Genomic DNA, 20,648 nt, shown 5'->3' on the forward strand with positions numbered 1-20,648 from the left:
AACGTCAACTAGGCCAAGTTGGTTGATAGTGTTGTTCAAGTCTTTTATGTCTTTATTGATTTTCTATCTACCTGTTCTTTTAATTAATACAGATACCACATTGACCTTATTTTTCTCATTTATCCTCAGACTGGTGAAAACTTCATCATGGGCACCACTTGTCCATCTAGCAGTGCTGGAAACCTACATGTTTAATGTCTACTCTATTAACCAAACACTCAACAGATACAGCTTGAGTAGCCATTAAAATCCAGGCTATCTACAATTCACTGGGGATACAGAAAGGAATAAGACAGTGCTTGCTTTAGAGGAGCTTGATGTAATAAATTGTGGGTATAGAATTTCTAGCCACAAAGACTCTGGGGTGCTTCCTTTTCTGGATAAGATGTTTTTTTGCACTGCTGACTCTTACTTCTGCCTATCCCTTATCTCCCTGTCCCATTTGAGGCTAGAGTTGCCATATCTCATTAGTAAACTCTTGGCATTAAGCATCCTAGCAAGAGACCTTGTCATCAAGGTCTTCTTTTTTGTAACAGCTTTATTGAGATATAATTCACATACCATACAATTCACCCATTAAAGTGTACAATTCTGTAGTTTATAGTGTATTCACAAAATTGTGCAACCATAACCACAATCAATTTTAGAACATTTTCACCATATCAAAAAGAAACCTCATACCCTTTAGCTAACACCCCTACCCCTTCATACTCCCATTCCTAAACAACCACTAATCTACTTTATCTCTATACATTTGGACATCTCTAGACATTTCATATAAATGGAATCATAAAATGCTTGGTCTTTTTTGACTGACTTCTTCCACTTAACATGTTTTTAAGGTTCATCCATGCGTGTATCAGTAGCATGTATCAGTACTTCATTCCTTTTTATGGCTTTTGTATGGATATAACATATTTTATTTATCCACTCATCCAGTTGATGGAAAATTAGGTTGTTTCCACTTTTTGGTTATTATGAATAATGCTGCTATGAACATTTGTTTACAAGTTTTTGTGTGGACATATGTTTTCATTTCTCTTGGATGTATACATAAAAGTGGAATTGCTGGTTTGAATGTTAACTCTTTGTTTAATTTTTTGAGGAACTGCCAGACTGTTTTCCAAAGTGGCTGCACAATTTTACATCCCAACAGTGTATGGAGGATTGGGTTTCTCTACATTCTCATTAACACTTGTTATTATCTGATCCTATGCCTTTTTAATATGAAATCTAGTCTCTTTGCCTTGGCTCCTCTTTACGTACATACTTTATTTCCCCTTGTTCTCTAGCGCAGACACAATTTTTGAGATGTTGATCCCTTTAATGCCCCCATAACACTTCATGTTTATTGTTTATCCCTAACTTGATGTCTTTGCCCATGCTGTTCCCACTATTTTTAACACCTTCCTTCCCTCTGTCCTTTGCCAGTCCAAATCTCTACCATACTTCAAGCCTGCAAAGACCATCAGCCCTTTTTAATCTCTATCTCCTCTGAATGTCTCTGTACTTAGAGTTGATACCCCATAAGTTAGCCCTTAACTATATTTTATCTTACACTGTTTGGTATTTCATCCAATATGTATGTCTTTTATCTTATCACTTTAATCTGTAAGTAAACCCCATGAGGACGATATTACTGTCTTGTACTTCTGTAGTCCAGTTCAGAACACACCGTGGATATTCTATAAATATTTTCTTGTTGATTGAGTCCAACAGTATACAAATCTAACCTTGTATTTACAATGAATTTTTTAAAGGAAACTTTAAGAAAATGATTTTTGATTGGTTCCTTCTTCTTTTAAGTTAGGATTATGGTGGAAATCTCCAGCCCATGCCAAAAGCAATGCAGAAGGTTTATAGCCCATGATGATCTTTGAGTCACTTTTCTGTCCAGTGTGACCAGTGTGGAAGATGACCATTTAATTACGAAATGACGTTGTTCCAGCTCCCCTCCCTATTCACTTACTGATGCCTGGAGAGTTTTATTGCAGAGGACCTGTGGATAGAGAAAAGGAGAGAGGGAGCTTGTGGCCTGACATATTAAGAACCAAGGAATTGAAACAGAATTCCTCTGGAATAGGAGGAAAAAAAATTTGCTAACTACTCTAGCTTTACTACTATATATGCTTTCTAAAGTATTCTTCAAATAATAATGATGCTTTAAAAAAATATATTTAATGAGGAAATATTACTGACCTCTGACAAATATTTTCCATGGACACTCTAAACAATTTATATTGGAGGCAGGATGGTGTAGCAGAAAAGCCCATGTTTAAATCACAGCTCCAACCCTTATTAGTTATATGACTCTGGCAAGTTTCTTCACCTCTCTATGCCTCGGTTTCTTCATCTATAATATAAAGATAATAATAGTTCCTATATTAGTTCCTCACACAACATACAGCTGTTGTGAGGACTAAATGAGATATAGTGTATGTGAAGGATTAGGACAATGCCTGATACATAGGAAGTGTAAATAAGCGGTAGTTCCCTACATCTCCACTCCTCTCATCTCCTTTTCCCCACATCAGGGCAAAGACAGAGTTAGCATGACATGTGGGAAAGACAGTAGAAATATACGATTAGGATGAAACATTTGCACTGACAAGTAATGGTAGATACGTGAGGCCAAAGTATGGAAGGCTTTGGAAGCTACCTAGGGAAGTTGAAAGCATATTTCATCTGAGCTACGGTAGGGCCCCAGCAGAAAGTGGGAAGGGCATGATTATGTAATGGAGAAGAGTGGCTTGGCCATGTCAGAAAGGTCCCACAGTGAGTGAGAGGAATGAGGTTCTAAGTGCTACAAGAGGGGATCAGCATTAAAGAGCAGAGGTGCTGTGTGTTCCTCTAAGGGAAGGAAGGATGTACAGGACAGGGATGTGCTGGGGTAGAGACAAAGGGATGTACACCACTCTGTATAAGAGGAGGTCAGGTCCTCCCAAGAGTGAGGTGGAAAAGGAAGGAGAGTTGGAGGTATAAGAAAGGAGCACATCTGGGGCACCCCCTCTCTGCAGACTGCTTTAAGGACTAAAAATGAAGGAAAGAATGTAAGATTGATGACCATTGAGGAAAGCTTGAGACAACACGGGCGGCACAAATCCTTCACAGGATTCATTCTCCATTGTTTTTGAGGATGGCTCAGCAGCTCTGGTTGCAGAAAGAACCAGATAGCAGAGACTGAGGGACCCTTTTCCCCCCTAGTGCTGGGACAAAAGCCTGGGCAGCCAGGGTCTGCCAGGGCAGCAGTGAGGACACTAAGGAATAAACCACACACAGCAGGTTAGGTGAGGCACCGATGTATGTGCCTGTGTGCATATGTGATCTGCTGCCCCTGAACTCATCCCAGAGCTGCTTATGAGTGAATTCAGGTGACTTCTTTTCCCTATTTAATTTTCTGTACAACAAATGTTTATTTTAAAATAAAGTCAACGTGGATATAAATTGTTAAAAAGCAGTGTCATCTTTGGAGTGAAATGGAACATGAAAGGTGCCCTCAGGGTACTAGCCCAGTCCACTCACTTTGTCCCGCAAATTAGATTAATGTGGATAACAGGCGCTGGGCCTCAGGAAGGCCATCCATTAGATGGACGCAACCCAAACTTTTCCCCAGTGTCAGATTAGATGTTCGTTTTTAGGTACTTTGAAAATAATGATAACAGGGAGAGGTGCCTCTAAATGTACTCCCGGGGCTGCCAAACCACAGCACAGAGAGCAGTTCATACTAGAGCTTGGGGAGACCCTGCAGCCTCTCTGGCCTGGGCCTCTCATTACACGGGTGAGGAAGCATGCTCAGGGCAGGAGAATGATAAAGCCCTGTGACTCGCAGGGTGCAGTGGAAGCAAGAGCGCCTATACTCACGGGCTCACCTTGTCTTAGTGTGCCCCCAAGACCCTTGGCACCAGACAGGTCATGCATGAAAGATAAGCTGCCGAGTGCCCACTGCCTCCTCTTGATTCATGTCAGGGGCAAGTAGGAAGCAGAGCCAGGAACCTGATGAAGCTGCAGTAGACAAAGCCATTAAGAGTGCAGGGTTTGCACCATTTGCTAGCTGTGTGACCCTGGACAAGATACTTCCATTTTCTGTGCCTCAGTTTCCCCATCAATAAAATGGGGGTAATAGTACTATTTGTGGTGAGGATTAGATTAGATAATTAATATAAAGTATTTAGCATTGTGCCTCAAAGGTAGTAAAATGACTACCTTTTTTTTTGTACAAGGGCTTTGTGACCCATAAAATCCTGTAAAAATTAAGGGATTGGCCATGACTATTACAACAGTGATGGCCAGGGCTGCACCCACAGCCTCATATCTTTCTTCCTTCCACCCCCTCTCTGTGATTTTTGGCAGCAAGACGCTTCCACAGAGCAGTAGCATAGGGCAAGTTGGTGCAGATTGTAAGAGCACTTAGTGCCTCCACTCCTCCCCAAAGCCTATCTCAGAAGACACCAGGAATGGCCGTGGCTTACAAACCCCACCCCCTCCTGGGCTCCACCAGGTGATGGTGCACCTGCAGAAGACTTGATTTAGCCAGCGACCATGGTGAGATGTATTCCTTTTCCTTTTCTGACTTCAAGAAAGTGTTTCCTACCCAAGTTACAATTTGAGTACCAAGTAAAGCCCAGGACTTAGCAGGGCTGCCGCTAACACAGGCAAGTACCTTAGTGTAAATTAGAAAAAGGAGACTCTTCCTCAAGTCATATTCATTTCACTTTGTCAGAACAAAATTTATGCAGTACACAACCTACGTAACCATATGTGGCAGCCCTGTGACTTGTACTCAGAATATTCATCTCTGTTCTTCTTTAGGTCCTGAAGCACCTACGGCACCTAAACTTTACCAACAATATGGGGGAGCAGGTGACTTTTGATGAATGTGGTGACCTGGTGGGGAATTATTCCATCATCAACTGGCACCTGTCCCCAGAGGATGGTTCCATCGTGTTTAAGGAAGTCGGATATTACAATGTCTATGCCAAGAAGGGAGAAAGGCTCTTCATCAATGAGAAGAAAATCCTGTGGAGTGGGTTCTCCAGGGAGGTACGTGCTGTCCATCAGAACACCAGATGCCTCCACCACGGCAGGAAACTGTGCTAGGCTTTGGCAGGGCCTTGGGCTTCACCACTGGACTTCCAAAACGATGAGTCCACTTCCCTCAACTCACTAAGTGCATTGCCAGGGCTCCCTGTGAAATCCACGAGTGTTTAGTGTACAGAGGAGAATTCTCAGAACCTGAGCCCCATGCCTTCTTATTATAGTGAATCAATTTTATTCCTTCCAAATCTAACTCCCTGGCTAGTAATAGTGTCCTTAACTAAAACTTTTCCCAACCAAAGCAAAATATTGAAGCAAACATAAACATCACTCAAGGCAAGGCATGGATAAGTCACATGGAGGTAGTTCCCTGTCACCCAAAAAGCTCGGGACTGACCTATAATTCAAAAGGACAATTTATTCTCCTACTATGGGAGACCTGTAACAAATAGGAGGATGCTTGTGACATAAACAGGACCCCCCCTTCCATAAGTATCACTGCATCTAGAAGCCTGATTAATAATCAGAACCCCATCACCCAATGAATATGCACTTAAAGAAAAGACACATGAAATGCTGAAATGATAACCATCCTATGATGTTTGTATCCTAGAATGTACAAGGCTGCTCAGGACCCAGATCCTCTGTAGAAACAGATCCTGGACAGGACATCCTCTTTAACGCTACCAAGAAGCCAGGATGAGACCCATTACATTCCTCTTTGCATCTGCCTTTCTATTATCACCTTTGAGCATCTTGGACCACTTTTTAATAACATGACCAAAGATTCAACTTCATCTTTTTACCAAATGCTCCTTAGGTTGCTGGGTTTCTGATGAGATGCTACAATGTCACTGTTTCCCTATATGTAGGATAAGTTACTCATGGGAAGGTCTCCTACAGATCATGAATCTCATCCACAGTGTGCGAGTCTTTATTACCTCTACCTCAGAATGTGGATTCTCAATTATAAACATGTCATGACCTTTTCCAGATAGAGATTTTTGGGCTTCCAGAGGTTATACTCCTCTATCCACTAATTACACTGTTGTCTAAATTATCACAAGTTTCAACTGACTGGAGTCTAAATTGGTCAGCTCTGCTATCACTGATTCCCTGCTGTTGAATTATCCAGGTTATATTTTACCTCCATTAATGCACATAATTGATTGTCTCTAATTGTCTCATCTTGCCTCCTGCATGGAAACGAGATCCGGTACAGTTTTCTATAACACAAATGTCCTCTACCAGCCTGTGCACATCATGGGCTTCAACACTGGTAAATAAATAACACAGGGAATCCTTATAAATTCAGTCATTTATGCTTCTGGGATAATTGACAGAGTTATAAGTTAAATCTAATTTTTCCATAGAAGCATTACCTCAAACCTAGCACACTTAGGCACTCAACAAATATTAGGGTCTAGTCCACTCTTTTTCTTTTTTCTGTGCTTTTTGTAGAAATTACCACAAAAAATGCCATCTATAACTATACATTATGTATTAATAACTTCCCTACATATCTCACAAAGTTGTTATTGAGATCAAGGAAGTGAAAGTATATTATAAACTGAATTATACTATACAAATGCAAAATGTTAACTAATATAGCATTATACCATCTTAATCAATGTTCTCAACTTACTTTCTAAGGAAACACTTTAGAGCTAAATGGGTCTTTAAAGATCCTTGTATCCAACACCACAATTTGAAGTTGATTACACTGAGGTTTAGGGAGGCAAAGGTGACTTCCGAGGCCAGACAGATGATCAGTGTAAGTGCTGAGGCTAGAATCCAAGCGCCCTAGCTCTGATCCTGGTGCTCCATCCTCTAAACTATACTCTCCATAATTATTTCCTTGTTTTATTGCAACAAATTAGAAGGAAAAGGGATATTTCATTGGGGTCTTGGAATTCAGATGGGATTCCTTGGCCAGAATTGAAGAGGCATCTTTGATGAAGTTGCTGGGGATACTTGAAGACACTTGATGACTTTTTGCAAAATGGATCCTTCTCGTGGCTGCCACAGCCCGCTCCTTTGGTGGTGGGATTCCTCTTTAGCTGAAGGATGCAGAAGGATGCAGTAAGAGGACTCAGAGGGTGGCATCCTTCTAATATTTGACTATCATAAAGCAGGATTTGGTAAAGTGAAAAGTGCAGACTTTGGAAGACTGAGCTGGGTGTGGATCCAGCTCTCCAATGGGTCACTGTATGACCTTGAGCCTGTTCCTTAACCATTATCAAGAAGAGAAAAAGAGGCATGAAAGAGACTGCTAGAGGCCCCCAATATTTGTTTTCCCCTTTTTCTTTAATAACAGAACTCGATTTTAGCTGGGCACATGGCCACCAGAATAAAGATATTTCCCAGTCTCTCTTTCAGCTACGTGTGGCCACATGATTAAATCCTGGAGAATGGGATGCAAGTGGTAGTGTTGTATGATGGATTCTGGGAACCTTCTTTTAAGAAAATGCTTGAAAGTATCCTTTGCTCTCTACTTCATCCCTTCCTCCATCTTGCTTCCTGGAAACCAGATGCCACCAGCAAGGACTATGATGCCAAGACTAAATATGGCAGACAAACAAGATAGAAAGAGTCTAGGTCTCCACACCATGGAGTGCCATATCAATTTGGACCACCTCTCCAGACATGGATATGAGAGAGAAACTGATTTCAGTGTTATTTAACCCATTGTTATTTTGAGGTTTTTTGCCACTCGCAGCCTAACAGAAGCCAAGAGGGAAAGCTACTAAACTCATCCTATGAGGCTAATATAATCTTGACACCAAAAACAGACAAGGACAGTAAAAGAGAAGACAATTATAGGCCAATCTTATTTAAAACATAGATGCTCAAATCATAAGTAAAATATCAGAAAACGTAGAAAAGCAATGAAAAAATATATAACACATCATGACGCAGTAGAGTTTGCAGTGAACTTACAGGAATGTGATGATAGCACAACATTATAAGGTTCTTAAATGTAGTTTATCACATTGACAGAATAAAAGAAAAAAATTCTACTGTAATGTCAACATGCAGAGAAAGCATTCTGTAATATGCAACACTCTTTGAGATTAAAAACAAAAACTCTATCAATCTAGGAGTAGAAGGGAACCTTACCTTACCTTACCTTACCTTACCTTACCTTACCTTACCTTACCTTACCTTGATAAAGGATATAGCAACCATCATTCTTCAATAGGAAAAATTTACAAGCATTGCTATTGTGGGTTTGGGAAACTGGATCTATCGCTTTCATTAGATGATCAAATAGGTTGATAAGAAGGATTAAAAGAAAGTCTCTGAGGGTGCCTTGTTACCATAGTTGAACATGCCAATGTGTACTGACTTTAAGTCTTTCCTTTCCTTTCCTTTCCTTCCCAGGGTCCTGAGAGTCTTAGCAACCATCAGGTCCAATACTGCCATTTCTATTCCTCTTTCATTAGAAGATAATGCCAATCATCTTCTGTTCAAGTTTTTTAAAAATCTTTGTCAAGCCAGTTATTTCTTTTCTGCTAGAAGCAATAATAATTATTTTATTGCTTTCCATGTGTTTAACTTTGTAAGATGTCTCCAATTCAAGCAGGTAGGTGGGAGGAGGAGAAGAGTCTTATTAAAGAGACATTTTAGAAATAGTATGAGCCCTACTATGTACCAAGCATTATTCAAAGCTTTGTAACTGGGGTTACGAAGATGAGTAAGACTTGCTCCCTACCTTCAAGAAATGTCTGCATTTGAAAGACAGACTTCATTCTTATGGTATATTTATTATCTCTGCTACACGTAGACTATTAGATAGTAAATACGTAATAAATTTCTAGAGTAAGTACTCAGTTATCTAGGATGACCAGAGAATGAGATAGAAGCAGGCTTTCTGAAATGATTAAGTGATGATAAATTGGACAAAACCATCAAAAATAACAATTTAAGGACCTGGAAATCGACCAAAAGCATACAACAAAAATGTACATTTTTTTAAGAGAAACTAATGAAACTTGGGTAAGAATGGTGGCAGTTTGTGGCATTTTAGCCTGGGGCTGCTCTCCAATTATTTCTCATAATCTTGTTGTTGATTCTTTTGGGTTTTCAATGTGGACAATCATATCATCTGCAAATAATAGTTTTAATTTGTCATTTCCAATATTTACATCCTTATTTTTCTTGTCTTATTCCACTAGCTAGGAACTCCAGTTCAAAGTCTAATAATAGTGGTAATAGTGGGCACCCTTGTTTTAGAGGAAATGCTTTTAATATTGTCTCATATAGAATGATGTCTACTCTAAGGATTTTTTTATGTTACCCTTTTTCAAGTTAAAGATATTTCTGCCTACTCTTTTCTGTGAAGTTTGTATCACTAGTTTGTGTTGAATTTCATCAAATATTTTTTCTTCCTCTAATGATGATCATATTTTCCGTGTTAATTTATTGCTGCTGTGAATGACACTTGCAGATTTTCTAATATTAAACTTGTTTGCATTCCTGGCCTAAACCCAACATCAGCATGGTGTATTTTCTTTTGTATGCCCTTCGAGTTTGTTTGTTCATGTTTTAGTATTCTTCATCTATTTTCAAGTAGTGAAAAATAGTTGTACTCTTCCCACATCCTTTCAGATTCCTTAGACTTATATGCACCTCCAGGACTTCTGTATACGTTTGCTTCCAATAACCAGAACTTGCTGCTCTTTTTCAGAAGACTGCCTGCAGGCTAATGGAACCCAATATGCCTACAGGCTCAGAGTGGCAAAGGAGTCTAGTAATTTACATTTCCCTGAGATGACCCTTAACCAATGAGTGGTGTGTAGGTGTGAAAGCCCTAGCCCCTTTTCCTCACTAGTCCTTGTGCCCAAATCCTCCCCCTTGCACGTGTCAAAGGAGCTGTAAGACTGATCACACAGCTTCAGCCCCCCAATTCTGTGCTCTCCATCCTCCAGGTGCCTTTCTCCAACTGCAGCCGAGACTGCCTGGCAGGGACCAGGAAAGGAATCATTGAGGGGGAGCCTACCTGCTGCTTTGAGTGTGTGGAGTGTCCCGATGGGGAGTACAGTGATGAGACAGGTAAAGGAACAGCCCCTCATGGACACTGTGCAGGGCTGGGTCCACTTTGAGGCCCTGGAGTCAGTGAAGTCCCTGGAATGGCTGGGCTGAGATGGTGCTTAGCACAGTTTCTCATTATACAAGGTACGTCTGAGCATCGTGCTGGGCTGGGCCCTGAGGGGGATGGGAAAGGAATAGTAGATGTCTTGTAACACCAATAAAGGTTACAAACACACCTGTTACACACCTTTCTTTTACTTTGATATTACTCTCCAATATTGTCTGCCTTTTCTTATAGCTCAGTGGCCCTGAATAGACCAAGTTCTGTCTGTTCAAGGTGCCAGAGTTAATAGGCCATGATAGTTGCCTGCTGGGTGCCTGGCACTGTACTTGCTGTCTTACTTATGGTTTTCCTGTGCCTCAGTTTCTCCATCTCTAAAATGGGAATTAAATGAGTTAATACTGGTAAAGCACATAGTAAGTTCTAGATAAATGTCTGTTAAATGAAAACCTTGATTAGTGTATTGGAAATACTCTATAACTATCAACTGTAATTGTTATTATCTCATTTTATCCTCACCACAATAATGGGGTTATTATTGCTCTCATTCACAGATAAGGAAACTGAGGCTCAGAGAGTTAAGGAGCCTGGCCAAAGTCATACAGCTAGTAAATGGCAGGGTCAGGATTCCCATCCAGATCTCTGACTGCAAAGCCCATGCTCCTTTCCCTCCCCAAAACTGCACACTGCCAGGGACTTAGCAGAGACTTAATAAATGTTTGTTTATTGAATGAGTCGGCAGCCTCCCTCACTGGAAAGCCATGGATGTGGAGTAAGGGAGGCATAGGTCATATGCATGGGACACTCTGCCTTGATCTAAGAGAAGTCTGCTCTGGCATGTCTACAAAGCCCATCCATATATCCAAAATGAGTCAGGCTGAGCTTAAATCACTCTGTGAAAAGTCGATGGACTACACCAGACCCCTGGCAGCCACCTATCCAACAAGATTGGTCATTCTCTGCTGAGAATGGTCATTCTTAACCATCAGCAGGTAGTATTAAAGGAGACTGTAGCACCCTCCACCATGTACAAAGGGAAAAAATACAGAACCATCAAAGGCACATGAAATTAACTAAGTATATAATTAAACATAAGTCAAGATTCAGCATATTATTTGATAATGTAAAAATCACAGTTTTTAATCAATAAAGAAAATTTAAGGTGCTCACATCCAGTAACCTGTGCCCCCTCATCACTACATTCACACTCACAAATTTGACCCTATGCCACACAGTAACTAACTATTCACTGGGACGTTTTACAGATGCAAGTGCCTGTGACAAGTGCCCCGATGACTTCTGGTCCAATGAGAATCACACTTCCTGCATTGCCAAGGAGATTGAGTTTCTGTCGTGGACGGAGCCCTTTGGCATTGCGCTCACCCTCTTTGCTGTGCTGGGCATTTTCCTGACAGCCTTCGTGCTGGGTGTCTTCATCAAGTTCCGTAACACGCCGATCGTCAAGGCCACCAACCGAGAGCTCTCCTACCTCCTCCTCTTCTCCCTGCTCTGCTGCTTCTCCAGCTCCCTGTTCTTCATTGGTGAGCCCCAGGACTGGACGTGCCGCCTGCGCCAGCCAGCCTTTGGCATCAGCTTCGTGCTCTGCATCTCCTGCATCCTGGTGAAAACCAATCGCGTCCTCCTGGTGTTTGAGGCCAAGATCCCCACCAGCTTCCACCGCAAGTGGTGGGGGCTCAACCTGCAGTTCCTACTGGTCTTCCTCTGCACCTTCATGCAGATCGTCATCTGTGTGATCTGGCTCTACACAGCGCCCCCCTCAAGCTACCGAAACCACGAGCTGGAAGATGAGATCATCTTCATCACATGCCATGAGGGCTCACTCATGGCCCTGGGCTTCCTGATTGGCTACACCTGCCTGCTGGCTGCCATCTGCTTCTTCTTTGCCTTCAAGTCCCGGAAGCTGCCAGAGAACTTCAACGAAGCCAAGTTCATCACCTTCAGCATGCTCATCTTCTTCATCGTCTGGATCTCCTTCATTCCAGCCTACGCCAGCACCTACGGCAAGTTTGTCTCTGCCGTGGAGGTGATCGCCATCCTGGCCGCCAGCTTTGGCTTGCTGGCCTGCATCTTCTTCAATAAGGTCTACATCATCCTCTTCAAGCCATCCCGTAACACCATTGAGGAGGTGCGCTGTAGCACCGCCGCTCACGCGTTCAAGGTGGCAGCCCGGGCTACGCTGCGCCGCAGCAACGTCTCCCGCAAGCGGTCCAGCAGCCTTGGGGGCTCCACGGGCTCCACCCCCTCCTCCTCCATCAGCAGCAAGAGCAACAGCGAAGACCCCTTCCCACAGCCCGAGAGGCAGAAGCAGCAGCAGCCACCGGCCCTGACGCAGCAAGAGCAGCAGCCCCCGCCGCAGCAGCCCTTGACCCTGCAGCAACAGCAGCGACCGCAGCAGCAGCCCAGATGCAAGCAGAAGGTCATCTTCGGCAGTGGCACAGTCACCTTCTCGCTGAGCTTTGACGAGCCTCAGAAGAGTGCCATGGCTCACAGGAATGCCACACACCACAACTCCCTGGAGGCCCAGAACAGCAACGATACCCTGACCAGACACCAGGCGTTACTCCCGCTGCAGTGCGGAGAGACAGACTCACAACTGAGCGCCCACGAGACACGCCTGCAAGGGCCTATGGGTGGGGACCGCCAGCCAGAGAAGAAGAGCCCTGAAGAGATGTCCCCCGCGCTTGTAATGTCCAATTCACGGAGCTTTGTCATCAGCGGTGGAGGCAGCACTGTCACAGAAAACATACTGCATTCGTAAAATGGAAGGAGAAGACCAGTCCAGGGAGAATCCAGAGAGGTTTCCCGGACTCACATTCTCAGATAGGGATGAGGAATCGCCCCAGACTCTCTCCTCCAAGGAAGGAGGAATAAGACACAGCAAACGCCTTGAACTTATTTGCACTGTTTTAAATGACAGTGAATTGACTAACATTCCCTTTAAAATTAAAAACAGAAGAGCCATGTGCTTCCGTGGTTGGATTTGTCAGAGCGTTGAGGTTACCATAGTCAGATTTGCTGTTTGTGTCTCTTCCTCTGTCCTCTTCCTCTGTTCTATCCCATCCAAAAGCCCAGAGATGAAACCAAGGCTTTAAGCTACCCACCTACTCTCTCTGTTGTTTTATTTTTCTAATATTGAAATGCCTGCCCTGAACATTGCAGACAGCCTCGCCCAGAGACAAAAGTGTGCAGTGACAGGACATCAGATTGGCCACCCCTAGAGTTAAGAGTCGAAAGACAGAATGTCACCGGTGCTGCCCAACGCCTTGACAATAGGAAGAATTTTAAATGTTCAAAACCGTAATGTCAACGTATCCCTTCCTATTTATGAAAACCATAAGCTATTTGGTCTCCTACTTGCTGCTGCTATCATGTGACATCCAGAAAGTCAGCATCCTGTACCTCCTGTACCAGTACATCTGGTTCTGTCTGGAATGTGATAGTGATGCCATGCTTAGGGTCCAGGATCACAAGAATCACCTCAAATTATTGGGAAGGGACTGCATGAATCCATGAGCTGTATCTGTAATGAGTACTGCTATATGCAGCTTTATCCTTAAGAAAATGCTTCTGTTGTAATAGTCCATGGACGATAGAAACTGAAAAAAAGTCACAGTCTGGTTTATACAACGCAGTATTATTGAGCTCCATTTTCTTTGCCCACCCACCACCCACGCCCCCGTGAGTGAGCCCTTTCAGGGGTCCAGAAGCTACCCCCATCTCTGCTCCAAAGGCGTCCTGAATTCAGATCCATGTCTGCCCCTATGGAGAATAAGCACGCATCATTGGCCCCCTACCAGTTGTTGGGATAAGAAAGTGTGATTCCAAGAGAGCTCTCACAGGCATTAGCCTGGCACTCCACCCCCTAAATGCCATACCTATGTCCCTCCAAGTGGGAGTCTGTCCACGGGTAGTTAAAGGGGTTGAATGTTGAATGGCATACTGTAGAGTACTCAGGCTCAGGAGCCATAGACACCTGGGTTCAAGCCCTGGGTTGGCCACTTACAGGTTGGGCGACCACAGGCAAGGAACATTAACCTCGCTAAGCTCCAGCTTCTTGTCTCCAAGAGGGAGTAATAATCGTTCTTTCCCCTCAGAGCTCTTATGTGGATTAAATGAGATAATGTATGTAAAGTACTTTAGTATGGTGCCTAGCACATAGTAAGCACTCAATAAATATTAGTTAACATTATTACTGATATTGTAATTATCTTTTTCACGTTTTCACAAAAACAAAGCTTATTTATTGATTTTAATAACAGATTTTAATGACAAGCCCACTGATCACAATAACATTCTCCATAATAAGCCCAAGAACTCTGGGGCCCAGGTCAAGGGGTCAGCCCTAGGAACACTGGCTCATGGTGAAGAAACCGGAAGGTCAGCCAGTCCCCCACAGGGCCCCGTGCTCCGCCTCTGTGGCACCAACACCCGGATCTCTAGCAGCACCAAGAGGAGACTGTCCCAGTCTGGCAGTAGTTTCTCAGACCACTCTAAACGCTGCTCTTAAGCCGAGGCCAAATATAGCAATAAAGGCCTCAAACGTCACAGCTCCTCATGACTTCTTCCTCTGACCACATTCTTCCAAAGGGCTGCCTTTCCATGACTTTTAAAGTAACTTCTTGATATGACAGTTGTTAATTTGGATGAAAAGGCATTAGAAGGCACCTTGTGGGAGCACCACTGTGAGAAACAGAGAAGGTCACACACAGGAAGACCCCACCTGCCGCTCCTGGTCACACCTCTGAGCAAGGCACAGAGCTGAGTGAAGATTTCTATTTAACATTTTACTTGGTCTTTTAAAAAAAGCTGAAAATTTGATGGCTTGGCTTTTATGTGTCAAAATAGCTATGTGGAAACAGCAGTTTTGCTGTGCAAAATGTCACACACTCATCCTTCCTGAGTTTGACTTCAATGTTCAGCTCACCCACGTTGCTGGTCTGGAGGAGGAGGCTCACCAAGGAACACACGCACCATTTACGCTGAGCTTCAGTTCACCAAGTGCTTGCAAATAAAGTAGTCTCTCCCAATATTCTGGGCAGAAAGGGAGACCAGACATCATTGTCCTTATTTATACGTAACAGGCACAACTCTCAGCACAAAATCTGGGGTATAAAATATGAACTGTCACTGTTTTTCTGTAACAACCTAGTTTCTGTCTCAAAGTCCCATTCAGCCTAGTGATGGAAACTTCATCTAGTCAAATAGGGGTTTTCTCAGTAACTTTGGAGTTTTCTGAATCGATTTAGATCTCTGGGGGTCAGTTCAGAAGTTTCTTCCTTCCACCTTCTGGGAAGGTCTTTGTAGTGTAAAGGGAGTGGGGGGTCCCTCAAACATCGGCAGCTCCTGCTGATGTCTCTGAGAACATTCTTATCTGGCCCTCAGTCATTATTAGGCCTCCAGGCTGCCATCCTCCAAGGCATCATATTCCCATAGGGTCCCCAGTCATGGGATCCACAGTGATTTTCACGCTGCGTCACTCTGTCCCAACTGCCAGCCCCCCTCCCAGGCCTGCCAGCTGTCTCATGAGAGAGGGCACTGGGGCCTGGGAACTACTGCAGCTCTCAGGTCCTTCCCTCCCGGCCCCCGCACTGCCATGTCTACTTGACTGCTGCCTCCCCATGCTGGTATGGAGAATTCACGGAGGCTAACAAGCTTCCAAGACGCCAGAGGAGAAATAGGGTGCATATCTCCAAACCAGTATAGGCATTTGTGGAAAGATGCCCTAATCTCCAGAACCTATGATGATGATAAATTACATGGCAAGGGTGAATTAACACTGCAGATGGAATTAAGATTGCTAATCAGCTGACCTTGAGATAGGGAGATTATTCTGAATTATCCAGGTGGGCCCAATGTAATTACAAGACTCCTTAAAAGTGGAAGAAGGAAGCAGAAAAATCACCATCAGAGTGACGTGATGTCAGAAAGACTTCACCAACCACTGCTGCCTTTGAATAGGGAAGGGGGCCACAAGCCAAGGAATGCAGATGGCTTCTAGAAGCTGGAAAAGGCAAGAAAACCAATTCTCTCCAGAGCTGCCAGAAGGAACCAGCCCTGTCAACACCTTGATTTTAGCCTGAGACACCTTTTTTGGACTTCTGACCCCCAGAACTGTAAGATAATAAATTTAACATTGTTTTAAGCCACTAAATTTGTGGTAATTTGTTACAGCAGCAACAGAAAACTAACACAGCATTTTTATTGTCATCTCCTTCCCTGAGCTTTGCCAGCTCAGGGCAACAGACCAGGGCCTTCCCCAGAGATCCACACCTGCTCTCACTCTAGCTCTCTGCCCTCCAACCCGCTCACTCTCTCTCCTCCTAGAAAAAAGTTCTGACCAATGTGCTATTCCTCCAGATCTGTTTGAGAAAGTATAAACCTTGTGTTCTGAGTCTTCCTGGGTTTTGGTTTTAGATAATTAACAACCATGTTCTCTCAATCTATTATCTGTTAGTAGCAGAAACCTGAAAAACAGTAGCTTCAACAAACTAGGGTTTGTTTTTCTCTGATGTAAAATAAGTTAGGAGTTTTGGGAAAGATTCTTTAGAGTCCATTGGCAATGTGAAACTATTTCTCTATCTTTCTTTTGAAAATAAAAATGAATTATATAGTTATGAAGGATTTTCACTCAAATGAAAGCGTCTCCTGGAAGATTTTAAGAATTTACATTCGAACTTTAGAGGTAACAATCAGCACATAACATTATCACCCTAAAAGTCCCTATGATTATCAAAACCTGTCTAATTGCATTAGTTTCAATCTGGGGGAAATTGGGGCTGCCCTACCTCTGTCTCTAAAAGTTGCATTGCAGGGCAATGTTGTCTCTCCTGTTGGCCTGGCTAAAGTCGTGTAAGCTGTGGGCCCGCTCTGCATGGAGCCAGTTTCCACTGCTCCTCTCCTGCATTTGAACTCATCAGTGCTGGAAGAGCAAGAGAACATCAGTAAGGGGTGCTGGTTAATCACCAGAGGAGGTGGCCTGCATTGGTCTGAGCCTGGCTGGCCATTTTAGGAGTCCATTGGAGAAAAAGGCATCTCCCAAAAGTGGGTGGAATTGGGGTAGGTGGAAGGAAGTTGTTGTAGTGAGATCACCGGTCTCCAAGAGACCCTGGATTTCCTGTCCTGGATCGTGGAAAAGTATTAGGGGTACTAGGGGTTGGACGAGAACTTTGCTATTATGAAGGAGTGAGGTAGGGGTCAGGGACACAACAAGTACAGGGGAGGACCAGTCATGGAACAAAGACGCATTCCAAAGATAGGGAGAAGAGTTTTAGCCTTAGGGGAGCTGCTCAGCCAGTGGCATGAGAAGTGAAGAACTACTAGAAGAAGGCCCAACAGGGGCAGCCCACCAGGCAGAACTAGCACGAAGATGCATCTGAGGACTAGAAGGACAACTATGACCAGGCATCAAGTGGGGCTAGAGGACCATCTCCTCTGCTGGAATGACCACCATGTCCCTCCTCTCCCCTGAATCCTGCACAAGAGTGGGGGGGTTTGGATTGGAGGTAGAGGCACCTGTTTATATCAAGAGCTGGACTGAAGGAAGAGGGGAGAAAAGACACATCATGAGCTGCCTCCCTCTGAAATTTGGACACTAGCTACCTGGATAGCTAGCTAGAGTAGGAGGCCAGAACCAATAAAAGCAATTAACTCTAGGACTGAGTTCCCAGCACATGGAGGGCAAATGCTTGCAAGTATAGGGAAGATAGGTAAGAGAATAACCCTCAGGGTCAGTACAGGATTTGAGCTCTGACAAAAGCAACAGAAAATGTTTTTGGAAGAATGTGCCTGTTCTCCTTGACATCAACCCAAAGATGTGGTTATTGCTCAAAATTTTCCAATTTTCTTTAAATGTCTTGTTTTACTCTCTGACCTCCAAAAATATTCAAATTATAAACAGATTGCTGGTCCGGCCCTGTGGCTTAGCAGTTAAGTGCGCGCGCTCCGCTGCTGGTGGCCCAGGTTCAGATCCCGGGCGCGCACCGACGCACTGCTTCTCCTGCCATGCTGAGGCCGCGTCCCACATACAGCAACTAGAGGGATGTGCAGCCGTGACATACAACTATCTACTGGGGCTTTGGGGAAAAAAAAAAGGAGGAGGATTGGCAATAGATGTTAGCTCAGAGCCAGTCTTCCTCAGCAAAAAGAAGAGGATTAGCATGGATGTTAGCTCAGGGCTGATCTTCCTCACAAAAAAAATAAATAAATAAATAAACAGATTGCTGCTTGATGGTGCACTAATCATTTATGCTTCTTTAAAATTGTCTATACTTCCCAGATTTTGTACGTTGAGCAAAAACATTAGATCAGAAAAATAAAAGAATTTAATAACCATGTAATGAAGTGTTAAACAGATAAGCATACCATTTTAGATAAGAATCACCCTGTTAGGTCAGTTGCCACTCCTATAAAGTTTTGCTAGAACTATAATGGGGCCCAGGACTTTTATGGAACTATTTTTTTATTAGTTTTATTTACTCATGAACAGGCTGGGCATACGAAATAGTGGAAAACTAGGAGTGGGCTTCTAAGCAGCATAACAGATGAACTATATGTCTTTGGATGAGGTACTTAATCTTTCTTTGTTTCAGTTTCTTATATAAAGAGGGTATAATATTACCTGCCATAATTACCAACTATGGTCATTTGCCAAATGAAATAAGTGACGTAAAAGTATTGCCTCCAGGGAAGTATGGGAAAAATATGGAAAATCATTAAAACCACAGTGACTGAAGTTTAGAGGGTTTGCTTTTAAATACTCAAGAAATACCATCGAGTTCAATGATTTCTTCTATTGAATTTCTTAGAGACAATGGAATCCACTCTAGCTAGTTTAAGCAGAAAGAGATTTGTTATAGGGTATAGGATGCTTATAAACTTCTGATGATCCAAGCTTGAATGCTGCACAACCAGGAACAATGCACCCAGGAGAAATACTTAATTCCTCCATGAGGTTGTTCTGGCAAAAACCTCACTACCTCTCCTGCCTTCCCTTCAGCACCCATGACACAGGAAACCAGACACTAGAACCTTCATTGCACCTGGAGGAACCAACCCTCTCTGCCATTGTGCTTGGTCCCATTCACATCAACTTTCCAGGTCTTCCATCAGCCATGTGCAGAATCTTAGCTATAAGGGAGTCTGGAAATGTGGCCTTTGCTGTCTAGCCTCTATAGTATAGGAAGACATGCTAGAAGCAGGTCAAAGTGGGTGATGAATAAGCCAATCTTCAGGATCCACCACCCACAAACAAAGCCTTTTTAAGATCAAACACAAAATGAAAAACATACTCTCCTGAGAAAAAACAAGCAAAATATGATTCCCTTTCATCTTAAGAGCTGTGGTTTACCAGAAAGATACTGTGCTGAAAACAGAGCTGCAGCTGGCATTTTGCCATGAGAGAGAGCCCGCTGGCAGATAAAAGAGAGAGCAAGCAGGGGCAAGCACTTCAGGGGACAGGACTGGAGAGGATGGGAGGATGGGAATCGGCGTGTTTGATTATAGGCCCTTTAGTGCTACTTGATTTTTTGAATGATATGCATATGTTTGTGTCTGCTTGTCTGTCTGTGTGTATCTGCGTCTGTTTAACAGCCTGGAAAAAAATACATAATCATTTAATAGTGATTATGTCTTGGTGTTAGAATTATAAGTGATTTTTATTTTCTTTTTAATATTTTTCTGTTTTTTTCGTTTAATTCCTTTCTATGAGCATGATTTATAGGAAAACAAGGAAAATCTGTTCCTTGGAGTATCATACATGGTGATGCTGTGGTCATGTTTTTTGTTCTTTTTTTTCACTTTTTATTTAGAAATAATTTCAAACTTACAGAAAATTTGCAAAAATAAGTAGTACAAAGAACATGGTACCCCTTCTACCCAGATTCACTTATTGTTAACATTTTACCCCATTTGCTTTGTCATACGGACTGAAGTCATTTAACAAAACATGATGCACACTGAAGTATTTATGTGAAATCATATGATGCCTGGGACTTGCTTTAAAATACCACAATGAGGGAGGAAGTAAGTATATCGGGAGAAAGATAAGAAAGAACAGCAGAAAGTTCATGGTTGTTGACGCTGGGTGATGGGTACATGGGGCTTCATTTTTCTGTTCTTTCCATTTTTTTTAATTTTTTAAAATTTAAGGTTATTTCATTTCCATAATAAAAAAAATTAATGTTAAAAATCACCCAAAGGATAAAAAAGAATTCACCAGTCAAAAAAATCACACAAAAGAATTTCAGTGATTTGACTGGCCCCATTTGTCACAAGAGACGTCAGTCCATCAAACACTCACACAAACAGAAAGAATCTAAAAGTCTGCCAAGAAGCTAAAATTTTAGTTGAAAAACAAAAATTTTTAAATAAAATTAAGACCTTCACAACATGGTTCCAAAAGTAATTCTTTGAAGCTTATCAGAAAGGCCTTCTTGGATTTTGATGAAAGACAAGTTTCCCTGGATCTTCTGATGTGATCTATCATGATCTTATCCTTAGA

The 20,648-nt window shown here is 42.8% G+C and overlaps 1 protein-coding gene across 2 annotated transcripts in view; it reads left to right on the top strand.

The window, feature by feature from the left end:
• The window catches only part of CASR (calcium sensing receptor), a 29,886-nt gene extending 16,978 nt beyond the window's left edge, over positions 1 to 12,908 (top strand). The window contains exons 4-6 of one of the 2 annotated variants that reach the window (XM_087439427.1): positions 4,810 to 5,040; positions 9,936 to 10,089; positions 11,395 to 12,908. In XM_087439427.1, the coding sequence (XP_087295553.1) occupies positions 4,810 to 5,040; positions 9,936 to 10,089; positions 11,395 to 12,908 (1,899 nt within the window). The remainder of the gene's footprint in view (positions 1 to 4,809; positions 5,041 to 9,935; positions 10,090 to 11,394) is intronic. The other variant, XM_014792202.2, reaches the window with a different exon arrangement.
• The last annotated feature ends 7,740 nt before the right edge of the window (positions 12,909 to 20,648 follow it).

Source organism: Ceratotherium simum, chromosome 15, assembly GCF_057802395.1.
Source record: "Ceratotherium simum simum isolate JZ-2026a chromosome 15, ASM5780239v1, whole genome shotgun sequence".
Taxonomy (NCBI): domain Eukaryota; kingdom Metazoa; phylum Chordata; class Mammalia; order Perissodactyla; family Rhinocerotidae; genus Ceratotherium; species Ceratotherium simum.